The sequence below is a fragment of the Cyrtonyx montezumae genome, unplaced genomic scaffold, assembly GCF_038088225.1.
Source record: "Cyrtonyx montezumae isolate F1298 unplaced genomic scaffold, pur_monq_1.0 scaffold_24, whole genome shotgun sequence".
NCBI classification, from domain to species: Eukaryota; Metazoa; Chordata; class Aves; order Galliformes; family Odontophoridae; genus Cyrtonyx; species Cyrtonyx montezumae.
This window is the reverse complement of record NW_027071981.1, coordinates 2,781,681-2,796,934: the sequence shown is the minus strand read 5'-3', so window position 1 is coordinate 2,796,934 and position 15,254 is coordinate 2,781,681. Positions and strand designations below refer to the sequence as shown.

The window sequence follows — 15,254 nt, the reverse complement described above, 5'->3', positions numbered from 1 at the left end:
GGCATCGCTCACATCACTCCTTGGGAGTCATACAATGCAGAGGGCAACTGAAGTCATCTGCACGAAGCCTTGAACACAGTCCCAAATCTCTCCTTAGATTTCTAAGCTGGAGAAGGATGGATTTGAAGCCTGGGCTGGTCCATGGCTGAAGAGGGAGAGGCATTGGGCATAGGCAGAGGGTTGGGATCGATGGCTCTATGCCCAGGTGGAGGCACACGACAAGCAGCAGCTTCCAGAGTCCCTCTTGGGCTCTTTGACATCCCTATCAATGAACATTTGACATCCCTATCAATGAACACAGACGGGGCATCGAGCGCACCCTCAGTTTGCTGAGGACACCAAGCTGAGTGGGGCAGTTCCTCTGTTGTACCAAGGGATGCTATCCAAAGGGAGCTGAACAAGCATGAAAAAGAGGGCCCATGAGAACCTAGCAAGATTCAACAAGGCCCTGGCACTGCTGCCCACCCATCACTGGAGGTGCCCAAGGCCACATTTGTTATAGGCAGCCCACAGCAGAGGTGGGAGCTCAACAATCATCGTTCTGTGATTCTATGAGGATCTTATCCCATCTTTAGCTCTCAGGTTCAATAGTAACCCATTACTGATGAGCACAGGCCATAGTCAAGGGCACCGCGTGGTAGCAGTTTGTCACACAGCATACCCAGCCACCTCCCATCATTAAACAATAATGGATGTTAATGATTAACCACTAAACTTAATGTACTAACAAGAAGTGTTTAATGCAGCTTACTTTGCTCCGTATATGCATATAAAAGTGCTGTTATACAAGATTCCAGTTATAAGGAATAGGTACTTCGTAACATACTGAATACTGCACTAGACTTGCACACTCAGATACACAAACCCTCCTTCTGCTCTCCTGTGAGAGCATTTCCAGATTCAACATTTATGTGAGACTTGACATGAGATAAGGCTCCTTTACATGACAATGCCATTTCCAGCATCAGCTGGCCCTTCAGCTGTTTAATCTCATCCATGATGTAACTGACCACAGTGACTGAAGGCAGGCAGCCAGAAAACATGCTGGAGACCTGTGCAGCTGAGGATTAGCTCCTCCTTGTCGACCACTGTTTTTGCCCCATGTTACACAGCTCTTTCAGAAGTAAGATCACCAGGTACAGCAGCAGCAGGGGACAAGTTTAAGATCTCTTCAAAAGAAAGGCCTTCATCTTCAAGAGGTATCTCTGCCTCAAACATACGCTGAAGCAGAGCATCAACTGTCCTGTACCCTGGAGGAGGCAAAAGAGAGTCACTGTAGGGATTCATGCCTGTTTTTGCAGTGTAAATTAGATAGCACCTACCTTACTTAATAGAGCTCTTACTCAAAGGCTGCTCCCACTGTTTTACACTTACAGAGGCAAGAAAACAAATGCCTCAATTAATATACTGGTATTTTATTCCATCTGCTTTCCAACACTTTGAGTACTTGTAAAGAATAGACTCGTTTTAAAGATTCAGGTACTTATATTTCCACATTTCCTTCAGTGGATTTGTGATCTCAGCCAGCTGGGAAACTGAGAAGCATGTGTTAGGGGAGCTGCTAAGTTACAGCACAGTCTAGTGGAAGAAAAAGCAGGCATTAAACTAAGGGAAAGGAGCAGACAGTCACTCCACGACCTAAGCCAGGAGGAGTGCAGAGTGCATACAGGAAGGAGATAAGTAGAAGACAGGCTTCTTGGCAACAGTAGATCTCAGGCATCAAGGCAGTGTCTCCACAGACTGGCTACTGAAGACACACATGCACTGCAAGAGAGGGAAAGAAACACTGCTCCAGAAGTAAAAAGTAACAGCAATCAGAGTCCACAGTTCCCTACACATCTCTAGCCAAGTTTTGCTGCTTTTATGATTCAGAGAAAGCAGAAGTGACTGGGAACTTCCTTAGAGACAGGGTAAGTAACAGGGACAGTTCAGAGCCTTGGTTTCTTAAGCAAAAAACAAACAAACAAGACATAATGGCAGCAGTCAGCACACCTTTGAGCCTGTAGGGCAACACTTACGTTTGGAGGCAATTTTAAACACCAGCCCTTTAGGCTGTGACTTTGTTCCACCTTCTCCCTCAAGGTCATTGTCAGCACTCTCCATGTTATCAAGGAGTTGTTCATCCTGGAGTGCCTCCCTGCACAGGAAAGATTAGAAGTTATCTTAAAGGGGCCTATGTGTACACAACAACAATAGATCCCCTTGGACAAGGCAAGGACCACAGTCATACTGTTAGCCTTCAGCCCATCTCCTGCCCTGGATGATAGTCTAAGGCCAGAAAAGCTCAGTGAGGCAGATACTTCAGTATGCTCCCACCTCCAAGTGGGAAGCAAGTAACTTCATGCTACCAAGACCTCTAAGGTCATGATAGATTAGCAAAATCTTTGTGACAAGGAAGGAGTCTCAATTCATACCCAGAGACAGAAAAAAATATTCTGCAATCCCACTGCCCTCGCTGGAGTTGCCAAGCCAACCACATCCAGCACTACCATTTAAAGGGGCTTGCTTACTCTTGAACTCCCATTCCCAGCTCCTGGATTTTCTGCTCAATGGCTGTCTCCACTTCACTCTTCTCTAGGGAGTACTCCACAAAGAAAGCTTCCAAAATAAATGACACAAAGATACTGAAAGAAATGAGAAGCAGAATTACACAGCAGCCTTTCATTACTGGAATCCCTCCAGCTTTGGGCATCTACTACTCTGATTAGACAGGTTCATAGCCCAGCTCTGGGTACCAAAGGCTTATAGCAATGTCTGCTGGAGAAGATGAGCTCTAAGGCAGAGCACCACTCAGTGAAGTTAAGAATTCTTAACTCTTAAGAGTCAAGAACCCCAAAGAGAGAGGCAGGGTGTGTGTCAAAGCAGCACACCATGCACAATCCTGGGATCATCAATACTGCTCTGGCAGGAGTCAAGAGCCCCTCTTCACTCCACTAAGGATAAGAGGAAAAAAAAAAAATCAAGAACTTACTTGACAATAATTATAACCATCACTATGTGGAAGGCAATGAAATAAAGCTTCGCTGGCTGAGCAGTCACATTGGCAAATCCATTGGCAAAGAGTACAAAAGGAATTAAGGGCAAGATTGCTGAAAAAGATCTTGCTCTACAGTAGTGCTAAGGGAGGAACCAGATAATGCTCCTTATCATTAGCATTCAGGAGGAAAGGAGGAACAAGGTACTGTGCAGGGAACACATCTCTGTTTTGGTCTGACACTAAGTGCACAGAGTAAACTCAGTACAAGGGGAAAAAAAAATAGTGCTTGGGGAGAGGGGAAACAGTTCACAAAGTTCTAGTTCATGACATTCCACTGCAAACAAAGGATATCATGCCACTGATTGACTACAGTAAGCTCCATCAAAACAATGAAGGAAGATGCAAAGTTGTTGAAGTTGTTCTTGCAGTACTTTCCACGGGCAAACAGAGAATCCTTGAGAGCTGGGTTTCCACATTCCAAGGCATGAGGTGCATTTGAGTTCACCGGGAAGAACTGGATTTTCCCATGGAATAACTCCATGCCAATTATAGCAAATATACAGTACACAACCTGAGAAAACAAACACCATTACAGGCTTCTCCAGTGAGCAGGAAGCCCCACAGCATATTTAGAAGCTCCGGCAGAGTTTTCAGTCATTACAGATACAACAGTTTGCTGAGGAGTAGCATAGTCTAGGAGACCCAGCCCCCTCAAAAGCAACTACTTGACATACTCTTGCCTCAAACTGTGGACCAAACACAAAAATGAAACATTTCCAAATCTTAAGAGGAAAATCTATTTTTAAGAAGTGATTTTATAAGATAGTGTTTTCATCCAGCTTCTTGATGAAACCACAGTTTGATTCCTTACAGTATCTGTAGCTCAGACTGCACAGAACATGCAGGACAACACCCTGGCAATCTCTGACCCAGCAACTAGCAGTAACCCAACCTCTTCACACACGTAAAGATGTGCCATAACTAAGAACCACGTGTACACTTACAGTTTCAGCAGCCCCAAAACCCAGAAACTTTCATTTATCCTCTTGAAAACCACATGTGTGTGAGACTTAACATATTCCTGCTAAACTGAATGCTTGGAGCTAAGACACCAGGTTTTCTTACCAGAGTCAGCCCTCCAAACGTCAACATGGTTGGTACAATGTTTATCAGTGTGTTCATGATGACTCGGAACCTACAGCAAATGATTCATGTTTAAAAAAGCCTCCTCCCCCCAACAGATATTAAGCTCATGCTTACTTACTACATCCCATCCAGCATGGATTCCCCACATGTCCTTATTTATTGCTGCAGAGAGGCTACAGCAGCTGGGTTCATCCCAGGCAAGTTGAGACAAAGCTTTGGGATGTTTTCTTGGATTATAGTGATCAATCTAAAGCAGCCCCACAGAGCAGTTTAAGCACTATTTATGCCAGCCTAATCCAGCTTGTCCCACAAACAATTCCCTACCCCATTCTGTTCATCACCTTTGAATGCTGTCAACAATCCTTATTAGCCTGAGGACCCTCAATATGAAGACAATGTCCAGGATCCGCTGACTGTTATACTTCGTGGCTGAGAAAAGAAAAAAGATTTCTTCTGAAAAATAAGCTGGTAAGTGTAAATATAAAGCATGTTCTTACATTTGTAAGAGTTATGTCCTTGTTTGGGTTTTGAGTGTTTAACAGGTACTCATCAGTGGGAAAAAAAACACAACTTGGTTCTTAGAAACTCTATAGAAATTCCCTTATCCTGCCTAAAAGTCTCCCAGGACCAAGAGGATGTCAAAAGACAACTCAAAACCACTGAGTTTCCCAGATGCATGCAGGCTGCTTAAGCTGCACTTACTTGATTTCAGGGTGGCATTGAGTATTGTTGCAGTCAGGGCAGCAAAGATGATGAGGGTATCAAACCTAGCGTGAGGGAAGGCAGTGCTGTTAGATTTGTGGGTAACACAGAATGGGCACTTAAGCTCCTGCATAACACACGAGAGGAAGAAGGATCACTACTTTTGTGTGACAGACAGCCCTGCTACATCTCAGAATTATTTGCAAGGGAGGAAGATGGGAAAGCTTTGTTTAGCTAAATACTTTTCCCTGCCCAGCCACTATTTTCATACACTGCAGTTACATTTGACTGGAGCTGGCAGAGAGGCAGAGAACAGCAAACTGTAAGACAGGAAAGAGCACTCTGACCTCTCATTCATAGCCCATTTTAACTGCATCCCAGAACATGAGTTGTCTCTGGAAACTTATCTCTTCAGACTTTCTTGACAAGCTGAACACACAAGAACTCACCACAGCACACACTCACCAGTTCCAGAACTGATTTTTGCCAAAGAACGCCCTTGGTTCATACGTGTATATTTTCAGGAGTATCTCAATGATATATAAAGCAAGAAAGACCCACTCCGCATAAGAAATATAAGGGCTTTCCTCATCCAGAGCAATGAAGATTGCATTTATTAGAATGATCACATCATAAGTCCAAACAAATCCCCTGCAAGCAGAGAGAAAACAAACGACACCAAACAGTCAGCTCACCACTCAAAAAAGTAAAAAAATTAGTTATTTGAAGAGTTCTTTCCCTCTTCCCTCTGACATTATGATTTAGGTAACTACCCAACAGCTTTTGCAAAACCTGAGAGTTTTGGAAGTTACTGTGGAAGTTACTTAGGTTTACTCTAAGTAAAAAGAGCACAGCCTTCAAGCATACCACTGTCAGTGCATTCAGTGTAAAGCTCTCAAATTTATTACAACTGGATTTCCATCAAGTCAAGTAGCATTTATGAAGTAGAAGAACTGGACAAGTGAAACAGAAGTCCATAAATAAAACTGGGAGGAGATGGGTATGCTACAATCAGAGGGGACTGAATAAGGTGGGAAAGTGGACAGAGAAGTCTCATCATGTTCAAACGGAAATGGAAAATACTGCTGCTGGGGAAGACTGGGAGGAAGGCACTTGGACCAACTGAAAAGCAGCTCCGCAGAGCACCTAGCTGGTGATGCATGGAGTGTCTTGGTTGACAAGCTGAGCATAAGCCACCAATGCACCCTAGTGGCAAAGGTGACAAACAGCATCCTGGACAACCTCAGTACAAGTGCTGTGAACAGGTCAAAGGATGTGACTTTTTCCCCTCAGGAAAAGGCCACGTTTGAAGTGCTGTGGCCAGATCTGGGCTTCCCAGCATGAAAAACTGGGACATACTGAAGCCAGCACAGTTTAGGGGCATGAAAACCAATTAATGAATAGAATAACCTGACAAACACTGTTGAGAAACCTGGTAATGTTCAACCTGAAGAGGAGAAAGTTGTTTTTTTGGGGGGCGGGGGGGGTAGGGCTGGGAATCTTTGTGTATAAATACCTGATGCAAGGGTGTAGAGAAGATGGAGCCAGACTCTTCTCAGTGGTATCCAGTGAAAGCACAAGAGGCAACAGGCACACATTGAAATACAGGAAATTCCATTTAAACAAGAAAAGCTTCTTTTCTTTTTGACCATCCTCAGTTTTAAGGACTGGATCTGGTTGCACAGAGGTTGTGGAGTTTTTCCTTGCAAATATTCAAAACTCAACTGGACACAGCCTTGAGTATCCTACTCTACCTGACCCTGCTTGGAGCAGGGAAGTTACACCAGACTACCTCTAGAAGTCCCCATCCAACTCTGCATTCCTAGGAAAACTCAGATGTGAAGCACAGCAGTAGCAGCTCACAGAACCAATTTAGTAAGAGCTGATGAAACACTGCAACGCAGCTTTACAGCAGAGACTGCTGACTTTAGATAGTCATCTTCCAGCAAAGCCTTTAACTGGTCCTTCTAGGCAGGCCATAAAATGCTCCTTGCTTTCAAGGAAAACTCTTTACACTCACCAAAAGAAGAATTAATGAGACAAGACAGAGACACCAACAGCCAAGTCTACTTTCTCCACACCTAGCAAAGGTAGGTTAAGAGTAGCTGATCCACAGAACACTTTTGAAATCAGAACCCCCCAGTTTGCCTGAAAGGAATTTGCACTTTCAGCATGACACCTAGAAGAGCATTTACTTACAATAGCACTACTCTGCAGTGTTTCACATGTTAGGAGCTGCTTGCTCCACCAATATACTTACCTGTGCCTAACCACGCTGCGCAGGAACTGACTCACTGCTGACCTGTACACACGAGGCATCCACTGCCCCAGTGGATGGCTGCGTATTTTCAGGGTAATCACCTGGATGTTGAGTAGATCTGCCAGCTGAACAAAGGACTTCTTGTCTGCAGCAGGGAGACAGCACTAAGCATCAGTCCACTGTCATTTAAGAACAGCCCTGTATCAAGCCTACATGCATATAAGTTGTAGCAATCCGGACTCAGTACCTCTACAGCCAGCAAGGCACAAGCCCAAAGAGGTACCCACTGTAAAACAGGTAGAATTCAGACTGGCTCAAAGCAAGGCCAAAAAAAACCAAAAACTTTTAATGATCTAGCGTGATGAGACCGACCCATCTCTCCCAGACAACACAGAGCAAGTGGCTCTAAAAGAATGTGTAGAAGACACGTTTGGAGGAATCCATTAACAAGGGAAGTTGTCTTTGTCCTGTGCTGAGAACAGGAAAATCCCTTCTTCATAGGGAACTTGGCCTGATGATAAAAGGCCGTGAAGAACTGCCCACAGCATAGGTTCATGGGTACATTAGGTTGGAAAGGACCTACAAGATCATCTAGTCCAACCATCCTCCTATCACCATCCCTACCCACTGAACTACTAAATCAAATCCCTTAGCACCTCATCTAAATGCTTCTTGAACAGCACTAGGGATGGTGCCTCACCCACCTCCCTAGGCAGGCCATCCCAGTGCCTGACCACTCTTTCAGAGAAGAAAAAATGTTTCCTCAGGTCTAATCTAAATCTTCCCCAGCACAACTTCCCTCTTGTCCTGTCGTTATTTATCAGGGAGAAGAGGCCCACCCCCTCCTCACCACAGCCCCCCTTCAGGAAGTGGTAAGGTTCAATAAGGTCTCCTCTGAGCCTCCTCTTCTCCAGACTAAACAATCCCAGCTCCCTCAGCCGCTCCTCATAAGACTTGTGCTCCAGGCCCCTCACCAGTTTTGTTGCCCTTCTCTGAACACGCTCCAGGGCCTCAATGTCCTTCTTGTAGTGAGGGGCCCAAAACTGAACACAGTACTCGAGAGCTGAGTACAGGGGGATGATCACCTCCCTGCTCCTGCTGGCTACACTATTTCTAATACAGGCCAGGATGCCGTTGGCCTTCTTGGCCACCTGGGCACACTGCCGGCTCATGTTGAGCCGAGCATCAACCAACACCCCCAGGTCCTTTTCCTCTCTACATTCTTCAAGCCATTCTGCCCCAAGCCTATAGCATTGCATGGGGTTATTGGGGCCAAAGTGCAGGACCCGGCACTTGGCCTTATTGAACCTCATCCCATTGAGCTCAGCCCAGCTGTTCAGCCTATCCAGATCCCTCTGCAGGGCCTCCCTACCCTCAGGCAGATTGACACATCCTCCCAACTTGGTGTCATCTGCAAACTTACTGAGGGTACACTCAATTTCCTCATCTAGGTCATCAATAAAGATATTAAACAAGATGGGCCCCAATACTGACCCTTGGGGGACACCACTCATAACAGGACGCCAGCTGGACTTAACTGCATTAACCACTACCCACTGGGCATGACCCTCTAGCATGACCCTTAGGAACCAGGCTCCTAACCCCAGGCTCCCTCCCAGCCCCCAAGCACAGTGGGCCCCACCACTCACCTATGAAACCCTTCTGCTCATCATCTGAGATGCGTAGCAACAACTCTCTGTGAGAGTTGCTGATATCAGGAGCCACCAGCTTGACAAGCTGCTTCCACTGGGCTTCTCTAACCACAAACTGTGTTCCCTCTTCCTCCTTCAGGAGGTTGAAGGCCTCTATCATCTTGCGGCGCTTCATGTAAGCAAGGGTACGGATCTCATTCTAGAGAAAACATCAACATTCAGGCAGCTTCAGTCACCCTTCCCCCTTCTTTGTTTATCTCATTTCTCTAGCACAGATTAAAAAGAGCAAGTCTGGAGTGATACTAGACTCAGTGCACAGCACAATCAATGGGCTGATGAGAAATGCCATTTAACAGGCAACCACAGGCCTCTGGAGAGATCACTGGATTGCTTACTGTCAGGAGATGCACTGAAACAAACGGAAGGGAAGACAAAGGATAGCATCTAACAGGAAGGAGATGAGCCAATATCTTTCAATGATCACAGAATCCGCACACCTGCAGGTCATAGAAGCAAAGAGGATATGTCCACACAGACTTGCCACCTATAAGGGAATACTGCTGACATCAGGGTAGACATCCTTTTCTGCACCAGATTATAAGCAGGCTAAAGAACCTCACAACCCTGGGAGACTGTAGCCTTGGGAAAAAAACCTAACAGACTGCTTACTAGGTAGGAGAGTCAATCCCATTGTGGGGTACCCAGGAGTTTCCAGCTCTCACCCTTTAATCCCACCTATCCAAACTGCCTATTCAGCTAGTGCAGAAGAAGCAAGAGATCAGATTTACTTCAAGCTTCCTTTACATTTCCCTTGCTGTAGGAGTTCACGGCAGAAAAAAGCATGCTGTGTACTTATAGCCAAGTGAGAACAGTCAGCATAGAAACAGTTTCCTCTGCTAGAACTAATCCTTTAACAGACACCTCCTACCTGTTTCAAACACACCAACATAGAGTAATCCATTTTTACTGCTAATTCAAAGTATATAATCTCCATGATATGAAAAGCAGACTTGTGGTTTTTATTTGCAGAGAACCAGTAAAGGCTGGAAGCTGTACGTTTATTCAGGAGAAGCTGTTCACCTTCTCCGTATTTTGGAAAAGCCTCCCAAGGAAAGACCAGATGCCAAGTCCACATAAGGTTACATAAAGCAGCAGGCAGTTGCTGATCACAATTCACCCCTTCACTTATTACCTTCAGATGTTTTTTGTAGTTGTTATACACAACAGCCAGGAAGAGTGACATGAAGATATAAGTGTTGATGATGACAAAGGCAATGAAGAACAGGGCATACCATGAGCTGAAGTCAAATGCTGGCATCCTAGAGGAAAGAGAAGATTACTTGCTGAGGAGACAGACATGGAAATAAAACAGAACCCCATCTTCCAGATGAACTGCAAAATGTTTTGGACAGTCAGGCAATCCTGGAGGCAGAAAAACCACAGGAAAAGCCTAGAACCTCTGTGTATTAGTTGAGCTACAAAAGCTTAATTCCACTAAGTTTGAATCCTGAGTTTAATCAGTCTCGCTTTAATATGATGCAGAGAAGAAAGCACAGAGCTTAAACCTGCCAACATGGCTAAGTTCAGAAGCAGAGTTTTGAAGTGAAGTCTCAGTAGTACCAGTGAGCTATTGGCTTCAGGGTCCCTCACTGAACTTCTGCTTAGGTTCCCTAGGAGGACAATCTGTATTTCACCATTTAAATAAGTCCACATATACATCCCTGAAAGCATACGAGAGAAGAGTGATCTAATCATTAGAGCACACTCTTTGTGAAAAGGTTTGAATCAAATAGCTAGGGGATTTGTCTCTTACATTTATGCCTTATTCAGCTGATGGATCTTTTGGAAAGCTTTACTTTCAATGCATCTTTTAGAGAAGTCCTTCCAGCCTGTGGGGTCAGACCTCAGACTGTGGTTCAGAGGCTGCCTATAAAACAGATGGGTAGCAATTCATGAAACTCCTCACTTCTCCAGCTTGTAGAGCCCCATCTCCACTCTGGAAGACACTGCTTTGCAAGACAGTACTGTTTAACCTGAGGCTGTGCCAGGATGCACAACAGACAACGCTCAAATAGCTGACTGTGAGTGCTGGTGTTTAGCTGTTGCAACAAGATACTTCTCAATTACCTGGTGCCAGCGAGATAGGAAGGTGAGAAAAATACAGCAGCAGAACAAGAAGAGTTTATTTTGTGGGTAGTTAATAATAGAAAATTCTTCCTTGCTCCCCACTTCCCCCAGATTCCCCCAAATGGGCATCATAAGTGATGTCACCCACCACAGATGCTGATCACAGCTTTATATCACAGAGTTATTTTTCCCACCACTAGGAGCAGGATATCAGCATTCACAGCAAGGACTGCAAGCTCAGCATACATACATGACATCCGGGCTGTTTGCAGTCGTCACCAACACATAGAGGTCAAACACGATTTCTAGGTAGTCTCTAAAATATGGCAAGCCTTCTGCTGTCTGGAGGTTCCTAGGAAGAAGGCAACAACCCAGTGTTAAACACAGATCACACATCCCACTCCAGCAACTACAGGTATCATCAGCACTTTGTATTAAGTAGAAATCATCTGGAACTGCCAGATCCCTTCTGCTCAGGAGGGATCACATATTCACCACCCCATGCTCTGAACAACAATAAAAAAAATGTTTACACACCTCTCACTGAACAGCTTCAGGGCCATGAGGGAGAACATGAGAAGGCTAAACATGAAGAGCAAGAACACATAGGTGATCTCTGGCAGTGTATTGCGGATGCTGCGGAAGGCTCTTCGAATCTGCCAGGGACAAAGGAAGTGTTTAGAGGCAACAAGGTACCTACTTTTCCTATCAGGACAGAACACCTACACAGGGACAGGCAAGCACAGTGAGACACAAGGCCTTGTCTGCTGACCAGAAGGACGGACTTGGACTGTGTGAATCCTTCCTACTCTTGTACAGATTTGCCTGGGAGAATGAAGAGGAAAGCCCTGGTACTCAGGGAAAACCTGTGCCAAAGTGCAAAGGCTTTCCTCTTCATTCTCCCAGTTAAAATTGCACCCTGAAATCAGTTAGGCAAGGGACAGAGTGCCCTGTAGTGTCACTGAAGTGCTCTTGCTCCAGAGGACTGGAGAGAGACAGAAGTCAGTCACTCCAGGACACCTAACTTACTCCAAGCTTGAGAGCTCAGCTGTTCCCTCCCGCAAGCCTCCACAACACAACAGTTTATTTACTTGCAAATCAGGACAGAATAGCCTTAGGCAGCAGGGCAAAGATCTCCTTGTGACAGTAGGGACCAGAGTCCAAGCCATCCATCTGGACTACAAGTTCTGTTTGGAGAACTGACCAGCATTTGTGCTTGTTTGCCTAGGAGACTTCCAGAAATAAGTAACCTGGCCCCAGGCTCAATGAGAAACAATCTTCTTGCACTTACTGTTGCTTGCGTTTATTTCTCCCGAGAGTAGCAGCTAACTGCTTGCAAACAGAGACTGGTCCCCCATACAGGCTGAAGGAATCACAGCCTGTAAGCTGAGCTTATGAGAAACACTTTTTCCATGCAGTGTTAGTCTTTAATAAACTGCTGTTGTGTCATCTTTTGTATGGCAAATACTCTGGTTTCAGTCTCATGCATGCTCATGGCTCTGAACAGCAGCAACACAGTCCACAAACACAGGAAGATGCTTTGCAGTACTTTGCACTATGCCCAAGCAGCATCCCTGAGAATACAGCCTTTTCTCCATCTCAAAGTCTCACCCTAGGTCACCTCAGAGAAATTCACTTTGCGAAGTCTGAATTCTGCTGCTTCTGCCCAAAACACTCAACTATATATTTCCCTCAGTTCTCAGAAAGCAGCGTGCTGCCCAGAAGCAGGACTCCCCACTAAACCCATTCCTTACCTGGCGACTCTCTGCAAAGTTGACCAGGAAGATGGGCCTCACAATTCTTGACCATCGAATACTCTTAATGTTGTATATCCTGAGGGCCCCATATATGGCCAAATCAGTCAGAGACAGCTGTAGAAGAAAGAAGATGAAAACCCACAGAAACAAGGCCAGAAACACACAAACTAATCCAGCTGTCTTCATCTAGACAAGCAGGATGCACATATAACAGGTTTGTGAGAACAGGCTGATGTGCCAATTGGTTTGGCCACAGCCTTTGCATAGCAGACCTTGTCAGACACACTAGGAACAAAAAGCCACCTCCGCATCACCCAGCTCAACCCTTGTGGCTCTCCCTAGACCAAACTCACCAGTATTGCAACCATGATGCAGATGTTTTTGGTATCCTTCCAAAACACATTGCGACAGGTGATTTTTGCAAAATGCATCAGGCGGCCAAAGAACACCAGAAGGCACAACACCTCCACTAAAGAAGTGGCCTGCAGACAATAAAAGGACCGGGGTCAGGACCAGTAAGAGCAGTGTGAGCCCTCTTCATACAGATAAGGATTCTCAGGCTGAGGTGCAGGCAAGAAAAAAAAAAAGAGGGTCCATATAAAAGCTCTGCCAGTGAATTCTGCTGCTGGCTGTACTACAGGCTCATAAATGCCAATAGTTTTAGGCTTTCTTTTGTGAAATTCCCTGATGAGTGCAGGTTAAAAGCAGTAATTTTGGTTAGGATTTAAGGAGTACATCTGTCACAAACACTGGTGTAGAAAAAAAATAAAGGTTGAAGGTGTAGAAAGGAGCAATATGACACTGCCTAATCACATCAGCTGTTGTGGATGTTCACAGTGACAGTTGGTCTGTATCTAGTTTTTAATGCCCATTTTTGTTCCCATTCCAGTATATGAGAAGCTGTAATGGGAATATCAGCAGTAGCCATCTCCTTACACCTTGATAACTCAAGCATGTAACACTCCATTCAGCAACACAATAGAAGTCAAATTGTCACTTCAGCACTGCCTGAAAACTCACCAGGAAAGGGAGTGGATACACAGCAGGTTCTTCAAACACTGCAAGGGAGAGGTTGAGAAAAATGAAGAAGTAGGTGGCCGTTCGCATAAACCAGTGGTTATAGAGATAATAAAGCCTGCAGAGAGAAGGTAGTGGCATCGTAAGGGGTTCAGTGTATATACCCACGTGCTCAGCAAGTCTGTCTTGGAAAAACAGCACACACTTCCCAAACAGTAACGGAAGAAGGGTACAGCAGCATAAAAAGAACAGGGAAGTGTTCAAAAGTTTCTGTCACAGTAAGCTTTTCTATATACACACACACATTGGTCAAGAAGTATCCTGGCCCCTCGTGCAAAGCCTCTGAGAACTGCTGATATTAACCATGAACACATCCAGCTCTCAATCTTCCACAGGAGGCTTTGCACAACAGCACATAACAGTGGTTCCTTTTGGAGCACATCTACACAAAGAGCACAGGGTTTCTCTGCAAATACACAGGTTGCCAGTATTGCCAGGTAATCATCTCACCTGCCCAGTAGTCACCCCAGACAACGTTATAGCTTTGGTTTTGGGAATTTCACTTACCTGACTGACAATTAACGAGCTTTCAGTGACTTGCTTCTAGCAGTCTCCACCCTTACTAAAAAGCACCTGAGCAGAGATGCTACAAGCTGCAAGATTGTACATGCTACAAGATGCTATCAGCTGAAGCACTGGTACACATGGGGTTGCTGCCACCATCACCAAAACAGCTGGCACAGGGCTGCTCTCCCACCCAGCTACCTGAACCCTGCACCAGATCCCTGCCACTCACACCCCACACCGGAGCACCCCCTTCCACACAGGCAAGCACTGAGTTCCCCATATGCATCTCTGCTAGCACAACAGTTTTATTTTGGTTTTTACCTCCGGAAAAAAGAAAAAAGTTTTCATTTGTCTTCCAAGGAGCTGCATTGAGTTGTATTTAACATACACATTCCAGCTTAAACGCCATCTCACACAAGAGGACCTCTCAGCATCCCACCTCAACCAGCCCCACAGCCACCACACAGCTCAGCACAGCCCTGCGGACACGCGCTGGCTATCCCCAGCCGAGAACTACTGAGGCTGAAACACCCCTCTGAGATCACCAATCCCACCCCCAGCCCATCCTTAGTGACCACGTCCCTCAGCGGGGCATCCCCACGGCGCTGAAACACCCGCAGGGACGGGCAGCCTGTGCCACCTCCTCACGGCTCTCCCGTGAAGGACCGCAGCCCAGCTCCCCGCAGGCTGCCCGCAGCAAGGCCCCGCAGACCGCCGTACCTGACAGCCTCGGGAGAGGTCTTAAAGGGAATATTTCTGTTGTACTGCGCATCAGAGACGAACGCTGCTGCCAGCAGGAGCTCCTGGGGAGAAACGTGGATCAGGGGGATGCTGACCCTACCTCAAAGGGAGGGTCCTCCACCCAAAGCCGTCCCGCCACCAACCCAGCCCAAGGCGAGGGCACTACCTGCGAGGTAGACTCAGCCATGGCCGAGGAGACGCTTCACCCCTCCCGCCGGCCCCGCGGCATTTAACGGGCCCGCCCCCGCCGGCGGAAGCGGGAGGCGGAGGAGGAGGAGGGCCGGGAGGAGGAGGCGGAGCCGCGCACA

The 15,254-nt window shown here is 46.1% G+C and overlaps 1 protein-coding gene across 1 annotated transcript; it reads right to left on the bottom strand.

Annotated features, from left to right (window-relative positions):
- Positions 1-732: 732 nt before the first annotated feature.
- On the bottom strand, positions 733-15,172 carry LOC136050543 (uncharacterized). The gene is made up of 19 exons (XM_065739474.1): positions 15,113-15,172; positions 14,926-15,008; positions 13,642-13,756; positions 12,975-13,103; positions 12,619-12,735; positions 11,402-11,520; positions 11,115-11,216; positions 9,930-10,056; positions 8,735-8,936; positions 7,086-7,230; positions 5,291-5,476; positions 4,826-4,890; positions 4,465-4,552; positions 4,103-4,172; positions 3,329-3,548; positions 2,972-3,062; positions 2,511-2,624; positions 2,019-2,137; positions 733-1,250 (listed from the first exon to the last, which is right to left on the bottom strand). Exons 1-19 carry the CDS (start codon positions 15,131-15,133, stop codon positions 1,105-1,107), a joined length of 2,259 nt encoding a protein of 752 aa, XP_065595546.1. The 5' UTR covers positions 15,134-15,172; the 3' UTR covers positions 733-1,104.
- Positions 15,173-15,254: the final 82 nt, after the last annotated feature.

What these genes read in the sequence shown, in the direction of transcription:
- LOC136050543 (XM_065739474.1), bottom strand. Translation starts at nt 15,133, where the DNA reads ATGGCTGAGTCTACCTCGCAG. An exon ending in TGGCTGAGTCTACCTCGCAG is followed by an intron (nt 15,009 to 15,112) that starts GTAGTGCCCTCG and finishes GTTTCTCCCCAG; the next exon opens with GAGCTCCTGCTGGCAGCAGC. An exon ending in AAAAATCAGTTCTGGAACTG is followed by an intron (nt 4,891 to 5,290) that starts GTGAGTGTGTGC and finishes CCCTCACGCTAG; the next exon opens with GTTTGATACCCTCATCATCT.